This window comes from Ursus maritimus, unplaced genomic scaffold (assembly GCF_017311325.1).
Source record: "Ursus maritimus isolate PB19 unplaced genomic scaffold, ASM1731132v1 scaffold_11, whole genome shotgun sequence".
Lineage (NCBI taxonomy): Eukaryota > Metazoa > Chordata > Mammalia > Carnivora > Ursidae > Ursus > Ursus maritimus.
In genome coordinates this window covers 12,740,814-12,762,611 of record NW_024423453.1, presented here as the reverse complement: position 1 = coordinate 12,762,611, position 21,798 = coordinate 12,740,814, and the positions used below count along the sequence as shown (strand labels likewise).

Here is a 21,798-nt window from a genome sequence, read left to right as displayed (position 1 = left end):
GCAATGAAAAAGGAATTCTATACAAAGCTAGTTTTAAATCACATTAGCTCTCATTCTTTTCTCATATGTATTTATGTTACATTTAGAATATCTTAATAACCAGCTGGAGTATTTAATGTAGAAAGTATGTATGTCCTCTAGAATTTGATGTTGCCTCCAAGATACATTGAGTGGTTGAAAATCCGTTCAAAGGTTTGCTACTATAGATAGCATAATGCCTGTCCTCTGAATGAGTAAATTTGGTATGATCTTTTCCTTTTTCTTTCATTATACAAGCATCCAGTATGTTTTTTAACTTTTATCTTAAAGGGTAGGCTGTTCACTTGACTCAGTTTACCTGGACAAAACTGTGTCATGAGCAGCTTTGTTTAGAAATTTAAATGCACATCCCGTCATTAAAACACAAATGTATCAGTTTTTCTTTTTCTTTCTTTCTTTCTTCTTTTTTTTTTTTTATCAGTGGAAGTGTTGTCAAAATAAAAACATGATATTGTATGTAACTGCTGGGCCTTATTCTCATTATGTATACCCCTCTTAAGCCAGTTTTCTTAAATTAGCGGAGATGAAAGATTACATTCATTTTCCTACCGTGCTGGGCAAGTGCTGCTTTAAAAAAGGCCACAGTAAGCATGAAGATTGAGTTTACCATATTGGTCCAAATGACTTTGATTTTGCTTTTATAGTAGGGGTCTTAAAAACCTGTTCTTTCTCCAGTTCTTTTGGGTATTAGCTTGTTTGTTTAAAACTTAGTGTATTATTTGGGTACATACAACTTTAAAAAAATATTTAATAATTATAATGTAATTTAAAAAATTTATAGTAAGTGGAAGGATCTCCAAAGTCGTTTTCTAATTAGTGAATAATTGATGGAGTAGTTTCACACATTATAACGACAAAGAAAAAATATTTGGGCTATAGCTTTTTCTTGCATATCTTTTTTCTCCTGATCATACTTTCAATAACATTTTATAGCAGCTTATGTAATCATAGCAGGGACTTTACTACTAAATTTTTTTATGTGTATAGTGAATTTAAAAATTAAGTAAATGCAAGCATAGGACAATAAATATGATTCTTTTCTTTTTTGAATACTTTATTAATCATATGATCAATTAAAATTTAAGTTAAGGAATCATGTCTGGCTCATCTTTGACCTCCCTCCAATTAATTTGGTAGATAATCCTTATATTGAACTATGTTTTATTGTCTTCCACAAGAGAATATACAAAATATTCTAAAGAAAATGGGATGTGGCCCTGGCTTATTTTCTTCTGCCTTATATTAAAAGTATCATGGGAAATAGGAGATTAAAAATCATATATCAATTTTTTTTTATAAATCTCTACATTATACAATTTCATTTTGAACTATCTGGAAAAATGTGGTTTTTCTATAATTTAGATATGAATAACATAACATATCATCTAGAGACACTGTGCTTAGTTTTCATTTAATAGGTCTTGTTCTTGAGAAAATTTAAAAAAAGTTGTTTACTTTTAAAAGTCAGTATGTTTCTGGAGATGACACATACCTCACATTCTATGCAAGTGTTTCTGTAGAACCAGTGAGGACTGTTGGATAGCTTTGTAGCTCTCAAAAAGAGGATATAAATTGTCAATGATATATCTTCAGACTCCTACAATTTCTCCCTTTTAGAGGATTTAGTAAGTACACTTTACATTACCATTTACCGTTTTAGTATACTCAGCGTGTTTCCATGTACCATATCTCAGTATAACAATTACATTACAACAGAGGTTAGTAATTTTTACATAAATGCAGTAGAGTATGTGTATGAAAAATCACTTTTTTTTTGATATAGCACTTACCTTTTTATTTTGATGCAGGTAAACCTCATATATAACTTTTTCACTCTCTGATCTAGCACAAATTGTAATTTACAATTCTTTCTAAATATTCAGTGGATTTATATCTTGGCAAGCATTTTCATGGGTATTATGCCTTTGGCATTTTATGCTACATTGTGATGTTTATTTTGCTTCTTGTTTTGTAGGACACTTATAGAATCAAAGAATAAGAAAACATTTTACAGGCAAACAGTGGCCTAAAAATCTACAGACACACAATCTTAGTTGATATATAAAAGTGTAAATATTACTGTGAAATGGAACAATTCTGCATTTGCGTTTGATACCTATATTGGTTGCACTTGACTTCCACAAGAGTGCACAGTAGTCTACAATAATCCCACAGGCTCAGATATGGATTGAGAGAAAGGCCATAGGCCTCAAGGCTTGTAACAGGTATATTTTCTTTTTTTTTTTTTCTTTTTTCTTTTCTTTTTGTTTGTTTGTTTTTTCCTAATCATCCACATGCCAGCACATGGAAGGAACTTTGTTCTTTTTTTCTCATTTGAAGAGGTATATTTTTAAACAGCCTTTTGGTAGCTTTTGGAAGCTTTGGGAAAGGTGAATGTTACACGGCAGACGGGCTCTCGAGTTGTCTCAGTGCTATCTCACTTTCTGCAGCTCCTGTCGCAGCCAGGATGGCAGAGGCTGCCCCAGTCTGTGCAGCAGTTTGGACAGTTCCACGTTGTGATCTCTGTAGTAGCTTGACAGAAATTCTCTGCTCTGAGGTGGGACATAAAAGTACATTTCATTTTGTTGATTAAAGTATACTTCATATGCTTTGATGGTGTTTAAGTCCGCATCAAGTATACCATAACTGGATTCAGATTTATATGAAGCATGTGGGCTATTTATTTAGCACAACACAAACACAGCGACTCTCTTCTTCAAAACAGATGCTCTACGTACATACAGTTTTTACTAGGGAAAGAGATTTTATATTAAGCATGCGATTTACTTGATTGTGCCAAATTAAATGTTAAAATAACTCGATTGAGTTGCTAGAAAAAGAGCTGTGACAACTGGTTGGGTCTAATATTATGCTCTTATTAAAATCATCCTTGCTATGGAGAATGTTAGTTTGGTACATCTATAATATAAAATACTCCTTTGTCATCATTAATTTACATTTAGATTTGGAAGGTACGTAATACTTTCTTAAGAGATGTTTTAAGACATACAAAGGCATACTGCTAAAAACAGTATTGTGGTAGGCTTGAAAATGCAGTAGGTAAACCAGGTTGACCTCTCACCTGTTATATTTGTATGATTTGACCTAAGGAAGGAAAAGAATGCCTTGTAAACTATCTTGACTTAGAGGGAGGTAGATTTCTCTTCAGTAAAGAAAAGATTTTAATAATTGAAACTGTCAAAACTGGAAAGGGCTGGCTGTGAGATGGCATTTAGTGGCATTCATGTATAGGTCGGGTGACCGTTGTTAGGAGTGTTGTGAAGGGGGGATTTCTGCATCTGTATCTGTACCTCCAGGCTTTGTACTACTCAGATTTTTGGCGGAGTCGAACTTTAAAAAATTTTTAATTTAATTCCTCGTGCTATTCTTTTAAAATGTCATATCTGGTACTCGATTTAAGCGCCACAGAAGAAAGCCTCATTTTGTATTGATAGTTTCGATGTAACATAGTGATTTTTATAGGAATCATGATCACTGGAATTCAATAGAATATTTGTGCTATATTCTAACCATTACTGGGATCAAGGGAGAATCCAAACCATTGTGAGATTCGTGCCTGTCTCATTTCTGTTTTCGATCTTCCTCAGTCATTAGCTCTAAAACCACCACCAGGCCCAGCTGGCATACTCAGGCAAAAGAAAACAGTAGAGATAAATTTTATTTCCCAGATACTATACCTGGGAGCCTGATCATTGTGTGTCTTCTTTGCTGCCAGCCAGATCTGGAATCTAGGGAAGACCCTTAGGTCTTTGTCTCTGAGTTTCTGAACTCCCCCATTTTGTTCTCTCTTAATGGCTCACTTTGCACTGTTTCTCTTTATGACTCAAGTCCTGCTTGGAACAGCCGCAGCCTGGGGCTACCCAGTTCTTGCCAGCTTGCTCCCTAATGTTTCCATATAGTCAGTGATTGTCCAACATCTTAACTAAGGGGATCCATTTCTACTGTCCATCCCTTTGGTGTTTGAATTGAACCTCCTGATACTGAGGATTATCTCAACCTTACCTCAACTGCTATTGGCCTTTTGGGCATCATTTTCAAAACTGGCTGCCGTGTCAATGTGCCGCTGTAGACAAACCCTTGTCCTGTGCCCTACTCTATGTAATATGTGTCCCCGTAATCATGTCCCCTTACTCAAGTACCCTTTCCCCTTGTTGCTTTGCTACCTCATTATGGCAACACAAATGAAATGAGATCTGCAATGGACAATATATTCTATTTTAGAGTCTAATATGTGCAGGCCAAAAGTTACTAGAATAGAACTTTGTGGTATGCAGGATTTATTGAACACACATTGTTATCTGACAGTCATTCAGAAGGGGGAATATTTTAGATGGTAAAATCACAGATAGGATATATGCTAATATATTTCAATGTAATCCGACTGCTTCATACAAACATGTAAAATAATAAAATAAGAGGAGATAATATATACTTTATAATATAAAATATAATAAAAAGAATCATACATTCAATATCAGGTTGTTTATGGGCCTATTATTAAACTGAAGAATCTATTACATGCTTCTGATTTGGAGAGATATTAGATTTAGTGGTATTAATTTAGAATGTCAGTTTTTATTCTTTTTCTACACTATATTTTCATAAACAAAGTAAAAGTAGAAGTAGGCCAACAACTTTCTTAATTTACCTGGATTACATGCATTCTATGATGTTTTGGTGACAGTTGGGTGCTGGCATTTTTCTGTGATAGGAGGAGAAGCAAGCAACGTTATGACCTTACTGCCTACTCTCATCCATTCTCACATTCGTGTTTCCATTGTCTTTAAGAAGCTTCCTTTACCCTTGCCTTCTCTCTGGTCACTATTTGCATAAAATCAACCACTTTACTCCCTTAGATAAACTCAGTATATACATGATTGTGATATAATAAGAAATATATGTATTTGGTTTTCATCCCTGGTTCCTGGCACAGAGCTCCTAAAACTCTTGCAATTTCCTGAGTGATAGGGGTGAAAGGAGTGTGTTTTGTTATTCATAATAAGCCCTTTTAAACCATACCTGAGTTTATGCTAATGAGGTGACTCTTGTTGGGACCATAGATAGTGTCAGATGGTGGCTAGTTGCTAGAGGAACCAAACGTAAGATTAGAGGTTGGGAACTCTCAGCCCCCCCCCCCCCCCCCCGACCTCCAAAGAAGGACAAAGGGACTGGGGATTGAGGTAATGACTAATGTCCAGTGATTTAATCAATCATGCCTACATAAATGGAACCCCCATAAAAACCCTAAATGAAGACTCTGGAGTATGTCAGGCTTGTACATGCATCCATGTGCTGGGAGGGTGGTACAGAAGCTCCATCACTTAGCACCCTTCTGGACCTTGGTCTGTGGGCCTCTTAATCTGGCTATTCATCTGTATCCTTTATAATAATAGAAGGTAAAGTATTTCCCTGGGTTCTCTGAACTGTTATAGCAAATTGTAAAACCTGAGGAAGGAGTCATGAGAACCCTTGATTTGTAGCCACTTTGGACAGAAGTGAGTAACCTGGGAACCTGTTGCTTGCTATTGGAGTCTGAAGGGAGGACAGTCATCGTGGTAGTAAGCCATTTACCTGTGGAGTCTATACTAGTTAGTGTCACAATTGAGTTAAATTTTAGGGCACCTAGTTGGTATCTACAGAAATTTGTATGATTGGTTGGTATGAAATGCCACATATTTGGTGTCAGAAGTGTGAGTTAAAAAACCCTTGGAATGTATTACACGGTAACCTTGCTGGAGTATCAATATAGAAGTACTGATATTCTAAAAAGTTTTGTTTTTCTCATCTTTCTCTACCACAAAATCTAATATTATGTCTTAGTATGTCTGGGTTTGATAGAAGTAAAATAAAATGCTAAGAAAAATGTTCCACAGCCTTTTAAACATTTTAGTTTAATAAATATAATAGAGAAATAGCTCTGACATAAATGAAAATGATATATTTTATATTACTTTCTTGAAATACCATGGAAGTTGCCCTTGAGTTTCTATTAATGTGTAAGGGTTATTTTCATAGTGCTCTGAAGGTAAATTTTAATAATCATCCAAAGAAAACCACCAAAGAAATATTATTATCCAGGCCACACTTACTACTATAGAGTGACTTAGTGGGGGAAAAATAGAAATCTTTTGGTCTTGTTTTCAATTTCCAGTTGATGTATTTCCTGTCTTGGTTTCAGTTAACATATTTAGTGCTAAAATTTCTATGAATGTATCTTCTTTTTGTAATGAGAGGTTGCCTTCTTTGTTCTGCTTCAAAATAGAAAATTCTGTTATTTTCCTTTATTCTTACATGACAGGTAATATATCATTGGAAAAATCCAATAAGCAACCTGGATACACTGAAGGGCTAAATTTTTATTTTAACCACTTTTTAAGAAAATACATATTATTTATTAGTTTGCTTATTTCATTTGTGTTTTTAAGCTTTATACTTACATCAGGATCCATTGGAGGGTATTTTCTTCCTTTGCTCTTTCCAAGGCATTTTGTTTTACCTTCTTCCAATAACTGACACCAGAAACCTTTATGAGAATCAAACCTAAAAAAAAAAAATTAAAAATACAAAACACAGAAAAGTATTTTTAAGCAGTTTATAAGTTATAATGACCAAATACATGAATATATTTTTGGATCCTAATCTATAATCAGAGAAACTGGCATATTTTTTGACTAAGTCACTTTGCATAAAGTCTTTTGGCATACTTCTGAATTCTTAGTCCATCTGTCATATTTGTGAGTTTGCCAGATTCCTAATAGAAAAATTGTCAGCAGAAGGTCTTCTATTAATAGAAATTAATAAGCCTACCTCCTTAATCTGAAAGAAAAAATTTTTATAAATTTCAAGGCTGCTTTTTTCCTTTGTAGGGTTTAAAAATGACAAGTCGGTTTCATCCATATCTATGGACTTACATAGTACTTATACCATATAATTACAAAGTAATAGAAGAGAAAGGGTTTTGGTGTGCCATGGAGTGATTAATTTTAGAATTCTCCAGCTATAATCCACTTAATTTTTTTTTCCAGAGCCACTTTCTTATTTTGGTATGAGCACTGTATTAAAGTCACAGTACTTATAAATGTGGATTTTCATGGCATAACTATAATCAAAGTAATAGTAGCACATTAAATCTATATTTTATTTATTTTTTATCTTTAATGTGGTTTTATTTGTTTATTATTTATTATTTATTTTAAGTTTTAATTTTAATTCCAGTTAGTTAACATACTAAACTTATATTTTAGTTTGCCAAAACATTTTTTTTAAGATTTTATTTATTTATTTATTTATTTTAGGGAGAGAGAGAGAGAATGAGAGAGAGAGGGTTAGGGGAGGGTCAGAGGGAGAGGGAGAGAATCTCAAGCAGACTAAGTACTGAACATGGGGCTGGATGTGGACCCTGTCTCATGACCCTGATCATGACCTGAGCTGAAACCAAGAGTCAGATGTTCAACTGACTGAGCCACCCATGTGCCACAGTTTGCCAAAATATTTTATGTAGCTCTTTTTCCTTTGAGCTTTGATTATAACCCCTTAATGATATGGAGTGCAGGATTATTACTTGGGGATGCTTTTTCCTTTGTTTCTAAATCCACACTACTCAGAATACTGTTTCTGACTTTTTATTAAAATCATAGTGTGAGCAGTGAACAATTGGCAACCAAAATTACACATTTAAATTAGCCTAAAAACGTGAAATACCTAGGGAAAAATTTAACATAAAATATGTGCAAGATCTAGAGAAACAAAAGATAAAATGAATTTATGGGACTTCATCAAGATTAAAAGTTTCTGCACAGCCAAGGAAACAGAATAACTAAGAGGCAGCCCATGGAATGGGAGAATATATTTGCAAATGACACTACAGATAAAGGACTGGTATCCAAGATCTACAAAGAACTTCTCAAACTCAATACATGAGAAACAAATAAACAAATCAAAAAATGGGCAGAAGATATGAACAGACACTTTTCCAATGAAGACATACAAACGGCTAACAGACACATGAAAAAATGTTCAAAATCATTAGCCATCAGGGAAATTCAAATCAAAACCACACTGAGATACCACCTTATGCCAGTTAGAATGGCAAAAATAGACAAGGCAAGAAACAACAATTGTTGGAGAGGATGTGGAGAAAGGGGATCCCTCCTACATTGTTGGTGTGAATGCAAGTTGGTACAGCCACTCTGGAAAACAGTGTGGAGGTCCCTTAAAAAGTTAAAAATGGAGCTACCCTATGACCCAGCCATTGCACTACTGGGTGTTTACCCCAAAGATACAGACGTAGTAAAGAGAAGGGCCATATGCACCCCAATGTTCATAGCAGCAATGTCCACAATAGCTAAATCGTGGAAGGAGCCGAGATGCCCTTCAACAGATGACTGGATTAAGAAGTTGTGGTCCATATATACAATGGAATACTCAGCTATCAGAAAGAACGAGTTCTCAACATTTGCTGCAACATGGACGGCACTGGAGGAGATAATGCTAAGTGAAATAAGTCAAGCAGAGAAAGACAACTATCATATGATTTCTCTCATCTATGGAACATAAGAACTAGGATGATCAGTAGGGGAAGAAAGGGATAAAGAAAGGGGGGTAATCAGAAGGGGGAATGAAACATGAGAGACTATGGACTATGAGAAACAAACTTAGGGCCTCAGAGGGGAAGGGGGTGGGGGAATGGGATAGATCGGTGATGGGTAGTAAGGAGGGCACGTATTGCATGGTGCACTGGGTGTTATACGCAACTAATGAATCATCGAGCCTTACATCGGAAACCGGGGATGTACTGTATGGTGACTAACATAATATAATAAAAAATCAAAACTTAAAAAAAAATATGTGCAAGATCTGACAGTGAAAACTACAAAACATTGTTAAGAAGAATTGTAGAAGACCTAAACAAAGAGGGCTATTCTATGTTCATAGAAGTATTTTTAAAATATCAAATCTCTCCAAATTTATCTATGGATTCAGTGTGATTCCAATCAAAACTGCAATGGAATTTGTAGGAATTGAAAAGATGATTCTAAAATGTATATGGAAATGCAAAGGACCTAGCCAAGCTAAAGCAATTTGAAAAAGGAGAACAAAATTGGTTGTCCTATACTATTGAATTTTTAAGATTTACTATAATGCTATAGTAATCAGGTCTGTGTGGTATTTGCACCAATGAATAAATGGAACAAAATAGAGTCCAGAAATAGACCAACGCATCTATAATCAACTGATTTTCAAAAGCAGGTGCCAAATAAATTTGATGGGAAAGAACAATGTTTTAAACAAATTAAACTGGAAAAATTAGATATCTATATGGAAGATATGAATATTCATGCTTGCTTACATTGTATATAACAATTAACCTGAAGTCAATCATAGACCTAGACTTAAGAGGTTAAACTATAAAAATTTTGAAAGGAAAAAGGAGAAAAACACAGAAAAATTTTGTAATCTTGATTTAGGCAAAGATAGGATGAATGATAAAAAAAGAGTAATGATAATTTTGAATACATCAAAATTTAAAACCTTTGTTATTCTAAAATACTTTAGTAAATGAAAAGAGGAGTTATAGGTTAGGCAATAGTATTTGTAAAACGTAGGACTAATAAAGGACTTGTATTCAGAATATATAACAAAAAAAGGCAACAATACCAATAAAAATTGGGTAAAGATTAGAACAGGTATTTCATCAAAAAACATATTGGAATGACCAGTAAGCAAATGAAAGTTTGCTCAACATAATTAGTCATTAAGGAAATGCTAACTAAAATCACAGATGAAATATTATTATACACTCAGTAGAATGACAATTTAAAAAGACCAATACCAAGTGTTGGCAAAGATGTGGAACCATTAGAACTGTTACACCTTGTTGGTAGAAATTAAAAATATTACAGCCACTTTGGAGAGCTCCTTATGTATTTAAATATATAAATGGTATTTGACCCACCAACTTTATTTTTAGGTATTTACCCAAGAAAAATGAATTTATATGTCCATACAAATATCTGTACACAAATGTTTATAAATAGCCTCAAATGGAAACAACTCTATGTCTATCAATTAGTGAAAGGATGAACGAAATGTGGTATACCCATAAAATCGAGTACTACTCAATGATAAAAAAGAGCTAATTAATGATAGATGTAACAACAGGGAGAGATCTCAAAAGCACTATGCTAAATGAAAGAAAGTGGTTGCTGGGGGTCAGGAGTGAGGGGAAAGGATTGACTGCAAAGGAGCATCCAGAAACTTTTTGGGTTAATGGAAATGTTCTGTGTCTTGATTGTGTTGGTATATGCAACCGTAACCGTTTGTCAAAATTCATCAATCTGTACAGTTAAAATGAGTAGATTTTATTATCTATGAATTTTACATCAGTAAAGCTGATTTAAAATTATACTGTGATTGAAAGTGTGTGTGTATGGATGGATGTGATTTGGAAGGTAGTCTTTACGTAGCTAATCTTGTGGAGTCTATAAAAATGCAAACCTAGATTTTTGCCTGTGTGCTGGTTTGGGTATTAGAGACCCTAAAGGATTATTCACATCCCACTTTCGGCAAAGCCTATTTCTCATGATTACTGACACAATTTTGTGAGATCAGGGCACAACATGATAGGTCTTCATGTTATTTATATTCCTGTTTGAATCAGTTAGGCAACTGAATAAAGTAGTCCCATACTCAGAGGTACAAGAAAATAAAAAGCATTTAAAAGACTATTATTTAAATAATCTGTACAAGAAAGAAAGCTGGGAAGTGCTAATAAGATACAATTTCTGGAAGTCTGCTACTGATATAGTATTTTTCATAAACATTTTGCCCTTAGCAATTTCTACAATTGAATTCTGGCTCATTTTAAGTATTTAAGTGATCAGAATTCAGAATCCAGACCAACTATTATTATTTTTTTGATAATATACCTGTACATCTCTGGAACATACATATGCCTTATGTTAAAATGAGCAGCCTTCTGACAGAATGATGTTTTCTTAAGAGGTGCTGAACTTCACACATAATATAATTTAGAATCAGAATAAAAATAGGTTCTTCTCTCATCTCTGTTAATTGGTTACATCTCATGCAGCAGGCTGTCACACTGGGCTCTATTGAGGAAAAGTACGTGTGTGTATGTGTGGCTGGCACGTAGCCCAGGCATCTGTATGCATAAGTTCATAGGCAATGGCCTAAGTGTGTTGGAGTGGAACAGAAAAGGAGAGGAAGGCAGGAGGGTGATCATGTTTATTTTCCAGGTGACTTGAGCTAGAGGTGAAGGGATTGATGTTGACCTTATGAGTTTGAAGACATCAGCAATGCAGTTTCAGAGTTCAAGTGAAGAAGCCTGACATGAAATAGAGAAAGATCTCCCTACATGTTTGGAATATCATGTGTTCCTCTTAAGATTAACCTTGGTACCACTGATATCTGGTGAGACAGCAAGAAACCTTTCTTTGTAGGCACTAGTCATGCCTAGAACCCTCCTTTAAAGGACTTCAGGAAGTGAACCTTTTGGGGGAAATTTTATGTGTAGTTTATCCCTCTGGTTACCCACCCCTTCCTGAAGGTAGAGATACTTTATTATTGTATCCCAGAGTATTGCATGTAATAGTCATCCACTAGAACTTTGTTGAAGTAGAGTAAAACAAGAATGGATTGGTTCTTCACTCACTCAAATAAATAAAATCTTAAAAATAAGGGGGACAGCTAGGTGGCTCAGTCGGTTGAGCCTCTGCCTTCGGCTCAGCTCATGATCCTGGGGTCCTGGGATTGAGCCCCACATTGGGCTCCCTGCTCGGTGGGGAGTCTGCGTCTCCCTCTCTCTCTGCCCCTCCTCCCCACTTCTACACGCTCTCTCTCTGTCTCTCTCAAATAAATAAATAAAATCTTAAAAAAAGAGAGAATGGATTGGTTCTTAAATTTCTTGTAGGCAGGGACATTTGAAATTCTCCAATGATTCATTCTCCAACTGGTAACATTTTTAAATTAATAAAAATGTGACTTTAATTTTACCCTTGGGCAGGTGAATCCTAGGGAATATTGGGATTATACTTAGAAGTTCAAGTATGTTTAAAACGACTTTAGATTGAAATAACATTTCCATGGGAGAATAGTGAATTGCAAACAATGAAGGTGAATTTCAAAATCAAAACACCATCATTTAGGTGTTACTAATATGGAACAAACACAGAAGCTACTTTTTGTTTTTGTTTTCTTACCAGTTTCCTCTCTGCAAACATGCTTTTATGATTTAATGAACCATTTTGCTGATACCCATTTTATTTGTAACAGCTTTTTAAGGTACAATTTACTTATAAGACCCATCTTAAGTGTACAATTAAGTGATTTGTAGCAAGTTCATATAGTTGTATAACTATCACCACAATCCAGTATTAGGACATTTCCATAATCCCAAAAAAATTCCTTAGAGCCCACTGGAAGCAATCCTGCTGTTACCTCCAGCCCCAGGCCGGCAGTGATCTGCTTTTCAGTCTCTAATTTGTCTTTTCTGGACCTTCCCTGTCCCCCCCCCCCCCCTTTTTTTTTTGCTGGCGTGGATTTGCCAAATTTTGTTAATCAATTTACCAGGTGATAGACATTTGGGTTAGTTCCAGTTTTTGGCTTTTATTTATTTATGTATTTATTTATTAAAAAAATTTTTTTTTTGTCATTTCAAACACATTTATTTCCTCACTTCATAACATTCTAAAAGCAGTATCACTAGCATACAATCACGGTGTTGGAGAATACTGAAGTAAGCATGAGCCTTAAAAAAAAATCACAGGGCAGACAATGGGAAGATAAACTGTTAATTTAAACTTATGAAGTAGAATCCAACGAAGTAGGAATCACATGTGCTTCCCACCATGGGGTTATCAGTTTTGGGCTATTATTAATAATGCTTCTGTGAACAAGTATTTGTTGGACATAGGTTTTCATTTCTCTTGGAGTAGATTCCTAGGAGTAGAATTATTTGTAAGCTTCTGTTTAATTTTTAAGAGACTGCAAAACTGCTTTTCCAAAATGGCCATATATATTACATTATCATCAGCAATATATGAGGGTTCCAGTTTCTCCACGTTTTTGCCAATGTTTGGTATTGTCTTTTGGATTATAGCCATTCTAGTGGTATTTCAGTGTGATATTAATTTGCATATCACTATGATTGTACATTTATGATGCAAAGTGATAGTGTGTCTGAAGATGGATTCTTTTTGTAAGAAAGCCTGAGACAACTTAAAAAGCTCATTTTAAGGTTTCAGTCATTTAAAGAAAGTACTTCCTATTGATGGACTGTTCATTAGTCATAATTTACAATATTGTTTTTCTCTGGTTCTAACGTCTTGTGCCAACTTAAAGAACTTAATAGATTGGCAGCGCAGTCCAGTGGACTGATTGAGTTTTAGTCCTGACTCCTCAATTTATTTGCTGAGTGACTTTTGGCTTAGCTTTTCTGTGCCCGTTTTTGTTTTTTTAGCTGAAAAATGGAGCTAATAGTACCTATCACATATAGCGTTAGTATGAAGCAATATATGTAACCCTATAAATGTAGAACATATGCATGTACATTGATTTTCAAATGTTATAACCACTTTTAAAAACAAATTAATGATAAGAAATTGGAGCAGATTATCTTCTTTTTCACTACGCACCATTGCTAGGTGCTTCTTTCATGGGTTATCCTGGGAACCAACAGATTTTAGCTACTATGGCTATTTTTTTTCCTACAAAAAAGGTTTTAATGTGGCACAGTTTTACTCAAGCTCATCTACAATGGGATGGGAAGACTTCCTAGGCAATATAAATGTGGTTGCTGGGGGAAGTGGGATGAGACACAGTTGAAGAACTTCTTGGATTTTGAAGCAGCTTTGATTCTTTATGACTTGGTCAAGCCCCATCCACAGAACAAAACAAAACAAACCCACAATGTTTATTCAGCCCCTAGCCTTCAAATTCTTATTTCCGTTTATTGAAATTTTCACAGTAAATTAGTATTAAAAATTCATACACCTCAATCCAGTTTCATCTGTGTTAACAAGCAGGTTAACTGACTGAGAAATAAAGATGTCAGGTTCAGGTATTTAATCAGTATTTCTATGTATGAAACCTCATGTCATGGTCATTGATGGCTATGTGTAATTGTGAGTGCATATGTTCATGGAAAAATAAAAAGTTAATATTTTTCAGAAATTAGTTTATATAAATTAGCACAATTCCATGCTAAACATGATTTTTAGTGCTTTCTCTCAAGTGATCAGTCAGCCTAAAACACTATGTAACACATAACATGAAAGCTAAAATAGTGTGAGTATATCAGTCCAATTTACAATTTAGGCATGAAGGTTATGTTGAACAAGAATTGTAAAATACTAATTTCCTTAATTAAATGAGAAGTTCCCATTTATATTGTTTAAAACTTATACTGCTTATTTAAATCACATCATCCTGACCAAGAAAATCAGATTTTTTTTTTACATATTCAATGTCATTTAAAATTCACGATGACAGTAGTAAGTCATTTTAAGACCTCATAGACTATCCAATGACTGTATGGAATTTGGAAGTCTTGAATACTTTTTTTTTTATAATTTTTATTTTGTTATATTAGTCACCATACAGTACATCCCCAGTTTTTGATGCAATGTTCCATGATTCATTATTTGCATATAACACCCAGTGCACCATGCAATATGTGCCCTTCTTAATACCCATCACCGGCCTATCCCATTCCCCCACACCCCTCCCCTCTGAAGCCCTCAGTTTGTTTCCCAGAGTCCACAGTCTCTCATGGTTCATTTCCCCTTCTGTTTACCCCCCTTCATTCTTCCCTTCCTTCTCCTACAAATCCTCCTATTTCTTATGTTCCATAAATGAGTGAAACCATGTGATAATTGTCTTTCTCTGCTTGATTTCACTTAGCATAATCTCCTCCAGTCCCGTCCATGTTGCTGCAAATGTCGTGTAATCATTCTTTCTGATAGCTGAGTAATATTCCATTGTATATATGGACCACATCTTCTTAATCCAGTCATCTGTTGAAGGGCATCTCAGCTCCTTCCACAATTTAGCTATTGTGGACAATGCTGCTATGAACATTGGGGTGGACATGGCCCTTCTCTTCACTACGTCTGTATCTTTGGGGTGAATACCCAGTAGTGCAATTGCTGGATCATAGGGTAGCTCAGTTTTTATTTTTTTAAGGAATACTTTCTTTAGCAATTGTGGAAAGGAATAAATAACGCACTTACAATGGAAATTTACTGCCATTCTTCTCGAAAATAGTTTTGAAATTGGAACTGTTTTTATATTGAAGGTAAGCAGTTTATAGAGTGCTTAATTTGGAGTACTTTTTCATGACAAGGCTGTATAGTAAAATCTTTGTGTAGACCTAGTTTCATTCATTTATTCTTCTGTGTGCAAAAAACTGGATTTATGTGGTTGAGAATTCATATCTGTTTGAAGTTCAGTACATTCTTAGAGGATTTTAATTATTTCTTTTTAAGTACCAAAGAGATAGTCTTCACTATCACTAGCAGAAAAAATAGGAAGCAATAAATGACATTCCTGAGAACATACATTTTGTTTGACTCCCACTCATCCTCAAAATGTCCAAAGTACCACAGAAAAAACTTATCAGTACAGTTACTTTAACAAGAGTAACTAAATTATCAGGGCAGTATTCGGAACTGCAAAGGGCTTGGTGAAGGAGGATTTAGACCAATTCGGACATAAGACAATGACTTGAAATTCCAAATATTCTACAACAGCTCCACTGCTGATGTGTGTAAGGCCAACTGGTGATTGACAAGAAAATCTAAAAAGAAACTGAATGGCTGTACATTATCTCTGTCAGCAGGGTGAGAGCTTGGGCAGCGCTGCAGGCCAAGAAGCTATGGTTTCAGAGACTACACATATCTTATCTTGCTGCTTCACCCACTGAGCCCCATACCAGGCTAGAGAATCATATAACAGGCAGTTTTAGCCAGATACATCCCAGGTGCAAAGTGATCCACAGTTCTTTGTATATAGTATGTTCCTTTGATATTACTTCTCTTAAGTTTACACTCCCTTTTCTTGGCAGTGGAGGTGAAAAAAAGCTTGCCGCTGAGCTGGATGCAAAGGGGACAAATAACACAGCAGGCAGGTCAAGGACCATTCCATAAAAAAAGATTATGTCTTTATAGAATACTTCACTTCTTTTTTTCTGAAATACAGTGCTTTGCTATATGCTCTATTAAAAAGACCCAAAGATAAACCAACTTGAAATAGAAAACTGTTTAGAAAATAAAAGCTTTCTTTTCTAAGAGATACTTAAAAAAGATATAAAGCAGAAAGTGGACTTGAATTTCTAACTGCAAACCAAAATCACTCATGTTTTTTTTAAGGTCAAGCTGAAAGTTAAATACCTAAGGCGAGTAGAGTCTGTGTTAGTACTTGAACTAAACTCTCCAAAGCTCTAATAGTACTCGTAGCATAAAAACACAGAGGTCAGAAGGTTAATAGTAACAACAAAGGAGATGGCTCTTGGGGAGGAAGCTGAAAACCTGAGTTCCTTTGTCCTCCATACCAAAATGTCTTTCTTACGTATGTCTCTACATATGATTTGTGCAAGACATAAGCAGTATTTGATGCTTTTCTGCCAGTCTTTCTTGTAAAGGATGCTGAAAGGTAAAGGAATCCTGCTGTCACAACTTCTAACTTGCTATAAGATAAAGTATACGATGAAAAGAGAAAATCAGTTGATCTATAGAAGTGAGTTTTATATTGAGAAATACAATGGAAGAATTCCATAACAGTCCTTTTCAGTTTCTTTAAGGCTCAGTCTATGACCCTAAAATTAAAAAAGAAAGTGTTAGAGTGGGGGTCAGGTCTATGGCCCATCCAACTCAGTATCTTCCAGGTGGTCTGGGCACATGAAATACGAACAAACACAACCCTCAGAAATTTGATTGCCAGCCAAAATAGTGGACAAAGTAAGATGGAAGTCTTATTTAAAATGCTAAATGGAGTCCAAAGTCAGGATTAAGGTAAGGTAAGAGAGGTACGTGGGGTGCAAAATTTCAGGAGGCACTCACTCTCAGGCATTTGCATGGACCTGAGAGCGAGTGCCTCCTTAAATCCTAACACTTCTCTTGCCTTATCCTAGTCCTGGCCCAGATGGAGTCAGTTACCTAAGAAATTGGAAAGAAAACAGCAAAAGAAAACCAAACCAGAGCTGTAATTGCTTTGGCCCCTGAAGAAGAGGTGACAGGGTCAGATATACAGTGGGTAAAAACATAGACGCAAAAATGGAAGTGTGTTTAAGAGCACATCTCTCTCTGCCAATTCAGTCACCTACTGGGTGATTTCTTGCTACATGACATTGTTTTTGAAAATTGCACAAAAGACAGAGGAGAGAGTTCATAAATCATCTAGTTAATCACTTCTTTATGCTTCTGCTGAGTTCCCACTATTGTCTGTTAAACAGGCTCAGCACTTACTGACTTAAGTAGCCTCTTTTGTGGTTAATTGTTGGTTTTAAGATTTATAGTTATTTCGCTTCTCTACTTTTCTTCTAGGGGAAATCTTTCATAGTTAGAAGTCAACATAGGATTTAGGACATTTATTTGCCACACTGTTGAAAAGTTTGTTTCCAAGTAGTTAGTGTCAAACTAATCAGAAAATAATCAGTATGTAAGGAACAGCTAACATAATAGCTGCATCGCCAAACTACAATTTTTTAAAAACCAATTCTCTCCTGAAATTTCAATAAGTTAATTAGAATATAAACTTACGTTAAAGCTTCAGAGTAATTATAATGAGGAGAGACTCCTAGAAATTTCTGTACTTCGTCCATCACTGTAGCAGGATCCATCCTTAGCTGTTGCCCATCGATAATTAGCAACTAAATTACCATAGGGGAAAAAAAAGACAATGTGCATTGAAAAAAGATGTGTAACTGTATAATAATAAAAAAAAAATTCCTGCACTGTTGAATTTATTCAATGAGAGACATTCCACTGAGGGGATTTGTACACATTGTTGTTAGACTTAACCAGGCCATTCTCATTAACGACCTGGAAAAAGAAATAAATCACACTAATTAAATGCACTCATGTTTTTGTAATCTGAGAAGTCCCGAAAATACTATGAAGACAAAAAAGCCATTTGAGGGAACCAAAAGAACTTAAGAAATGTGACTACAAAATCACAAATGGAAGCCAAACGAACAATGATTCCATCATTCAAGCTGGGGAGGAGCGCTGTAGAAGAGAAAAAAAGTTGGAATAAGACCACGTGTAATGAGGCAGAGGACGTGTCATTCTCCATGAGTCCGTTCAAAGAAGTAGCACTGTAAAGTTTTAAGAAATAGTTAGATAATCCATTTAGAGGAAAAGGCAAGACTCCCAGAGAACCTGAATGTGGACAGAAGTTCCTCAACCGACTGAGGGGAAGAATTTGCTTGTTACTCCAGGGAAGGAGGCAGGTGGCCCAGAAAGATAAAATGCCAGGAGACCATGACGGAGAACCACAAAGTGACCACAATCTGTTCTTCCTTTTTGCTCATTCCTCTTCTCCAATATTTCTGTTTAGTCTAGACTGGCATTGTTCACTAGAATGTTTTGTGGGCATGTTATACAGTTGTGGTGTCTAACAGGTAGCTGTTGAGGATTCAAGATGTGGCTAATATGATTGAGAAACTGACTTCTTAATTCCATGAATTTTAATACAAATTTAAATAGCCAGTTGCAGCAGCAGCTATCATGTTGGACAGCATAGTTCTAGACACACAGGCATGCACCACGTCTGATGTGACTGGACTGCTTTATGCAATCCAGTATAGGGGCTGAATTTGTAATCTAGGTTGGTGCCTGGCAAAAGAGAGAAGCAAGGAAGGCAAGAAAAACACAGGGCTCATGAAAAATTCAGCAAGGTGATTCAAAGGGAAATAATGACACTTAATTAAGCAAAACAATATTTGCCTTATTTGGTTAAGAGGTTCTCAAGCTTTACGGGTAGAATAAGAATCAGGGATATGAAGCTTTTGAAGCTCTTTACAATCAGGGTGGGCATGCACTAGAAAATACATCAGGGGGGATTATTCTGAAATACTTCTAGAAAGAAAATTAAGCAGTTTGTCTACCTCTGCCTAACTAGTATTCCTTGCCACAGTCTTATTTACAACTACAGAGTAAAAGCTACTAATGTTTTAATGAATAAAAATTTCCTCTAACCTGAAGGCAAAGTCATCAACTTAATGAGATTGTAACATGATGTAAATTCTTATTGCTTAATACCTGAAAGGGAGGGAAATAAACAAGCCATCTCTCGATGTGGCTGGCATACCACCCTGGGACCAAACATCTCTTCTGCAAGGCTCTAAGCTCGGATGGTGCACGGGGCCCAGCTGAGATCACTTCGTAGAAGCTAAACTTCAGAGCTGCGGGGTCTTCATGCGATCGCTGATGCTATGATGAAAAGGTGGATAATTAAACTAACTTGAACCATAGGCATGAATAATTAAAAACCAATCTCTGTGACAAGTCTCGAAGCTAAAGGAAGGAGTGACTCACTGCTGGAGAGTTATTTGGTTTGCAATTAATAAAGGATGAAAATGTTTGCTTGGAGCATCAGGATTTAAAGTTATGACACCGATGAAAGGTAGCTCTTTTGAGAACTTATTTGGGAGAGGCTGAATTCTTATTGATAGGCCTCCTTAACCAACTTTACTGAGTTTTTTCCTTAGTGTACGTATTTATTCTGAAAGTAAACTTTTGAAAGTTGCATTAATGCCCCCTTTGCAGCCCATAAGCAAACCATTTGTTATGTCCATTAAATATCCATAATACACAAGCACTCTGCTAGTTCTGGCACATAGTTTTGCTCCATCTAGTAATGCAGTTTTAGATTAGAAAAGCCCTACTGGCTATTTTAAATGGAGAAACTACTGAAAACTCTGACATGTACATTATCTGAAATCCACAGCTTTTATCACATACCACCTAGCATCTAAAAGCCAAGATTATTTTACCTAATGGTAACCTTCCTTTGTGATGAATCAGAATCATTTATTGTACAGAAATGCAGAAAGCAGCAATCCAAATAGGAAAGTGTTTCATAATGGCTCAGGCTGAGGCCCATGGGTTTGAGGAAATCACCTTTTCCCTAAATTGACCAATAAATATTCAGACTTAGTGGTAGGTCTGTGGATGTTTACCACATCTAGTTGAATAAAAAATTTGTTGCAATTGAGATTCAAATTACTATACTACAACCACTACTAGACTTTGTTAAAGCCTGCATTTTGCCACTATGGAGTGATTTATTTGTAATATTTAGGACATTTTGTTAGCTTACAGCCTTGAAATCTCCCTTTATGGTAAATTCTCAATTTTTCAGGGGCTAAGCAGTTGCCAAGTTCCAATTTTCTTTTCTCTTTGAGTTAATTAAGGCTTACTTATCTTTTCTCTAGATACCTGGTGGAAAAGGTAAAAGTTACAAAATCTAATCAGTCAATTTGCAATTTGCTGTATACTATGATTTAAAAGATGGCTGTAGGAGTTTGGCATCAATGCATAGTGTGGAGTTTTGGATTTCAGCTTTCCGGGATGTCTCACTTCCTATTATGCAGATTTTTATCAACATGCCTATCTAAGATCCCATCTGCTTTATTATGACCTTTTCCCACTCTGTCCCAGGAACAAAACCTTTCCTGACAATCTGTTCTTCCTTTTTGAATCTGGAAAAACTACTTTTGTTAAATAACAAAAGGACCCAGTACTGAGAAACTTTATTCTCTAATATCCTAGATTGTTATGAATTATCTTTTTGGAATCCTGTCAGTGGGAATGGAACATACTACACTTCTCTGGAAGATCAGAGCTATGCTCATTCACTTTAATATAGGGAAGCAGCCTTATTTCCAACCGAGGTGCAAAGATTCAGATAAGGAGTTTTTGATTTTGATGTTATAACCTAACCTAAAGTTATTACCTTTGTCATTATGTGGTATCCTTCTTTGTCTCTTGTTAGAGTCTTTGTTTTAAAGTTTATTTTGTCTGATATAAGATGCATTGCTACCCCAGCTTTCTTTTTGCATGTTAAATGCTTTTCCATCCATTCACTTTCATTCTGTATGTGTCTTTAGGTCTGAAGTGAGTCTCTTGCAGGCAGCATATAGATAGGTCTTGCTTTTTTCTCCATTCAGTCTCCCAATGTCTTTTGATTGGAGCATTTAGTCCATTTACATTTAAAGTAATTATTGCTAGGTATGTACTTATTGCCATTTTGTTACTTGTTTTGAGATTGTTTTTGTAGTTCTTCTCTGTTCCTTTTTTCTCTTGCTGTCTTCCTTTGTGGTTTGATGACTTTCTTTCTTGTTATGCTTGGGTTCCTTTCTCTTTATTTTTTTGTGTATCTGTTACAGGTTTTTGATTTGTGGTTACCATTAGGTTCATAATATAACATCTTAGGCATATAGCAGTCTATATTAGGTTGATGGTTGCTTAAGTTTGAGCCCATTTTAAAAACACTAAATTTTTACTCCTCCCATCATGTTTTATGTATATGATATCACACTCTACATTCTTTTATTTTGTGAAGCCCTTGACTGATTTTTGTATGTATAATTGACGTTACTGCTTTTGTGATTTAACTTCTGTACTGGTTTTATAAGTGATTAACCTACTACCTTAATTATATGTTTGCATTTACCTGTGAAATTTTTTTCTTTCATAATTTTCTTACTCTTCATTA

The 21,798-nt window shown here is 35.4% G+C and overlaps 1 protein-coding gene and 1 long non-coding RNA gene across 4 annotated transcripts in view; one reads left to right on the top strand and one right to left on the bottom strand.

Moving 5' to 3' along the window:
* Positions 1–21,798, top strand: part of LOC121101855 — a 192,001-nt gene that overhangs the window by 22,935 nt on the left and 147,268 nt on the right. The window contains exon 3 of one of the 3 annotated variants that reach the window (XR_005833866.1): positions 2,490–4,252. The exons of the other annotated variants lie outside the window; for them this stretch is intronic. This is a non-coding gene — a long non-coding RNA (uncharacterized LOC121101855). Of the gene's footprint in view, positions 1–2,489; positions 4,253–21,798 lie in introns of those variants that run through there. 3 annotated transcript variants of the gene reach the window in all.
* The window catches only part of NDST3 (N-deacetylase and N-sulfotransferase 3), a 157,657-nt gene continuing 137,592 nt past the window's right edge, over positions 1,734–21,798 (bottom strand). Inside the window, exons 10-13 of the mRNA XM_008689460.2 lie at positions 19,341–19,511; positions 17,838–17,947; positions 6,498–6,600; positions 1,734–2,591 (exon numbers count right to left, since the gene is read on the bottom strand). Of these exons, the coding sequence (XP_008687682.2) occupies positions 2,472–2,591; positions 6,498–6,600; positions 17,838–17,947; positions 19,341–19,511 (504 nt within the window). The 3' untranslated portion in view covers positions 1,734–2,471. The remainder of the gene's footprint in view (positions 2,592–6,497; positions 6,601–17,837; positions 17,948–19,340; positions 19,512–21,798) is intronic.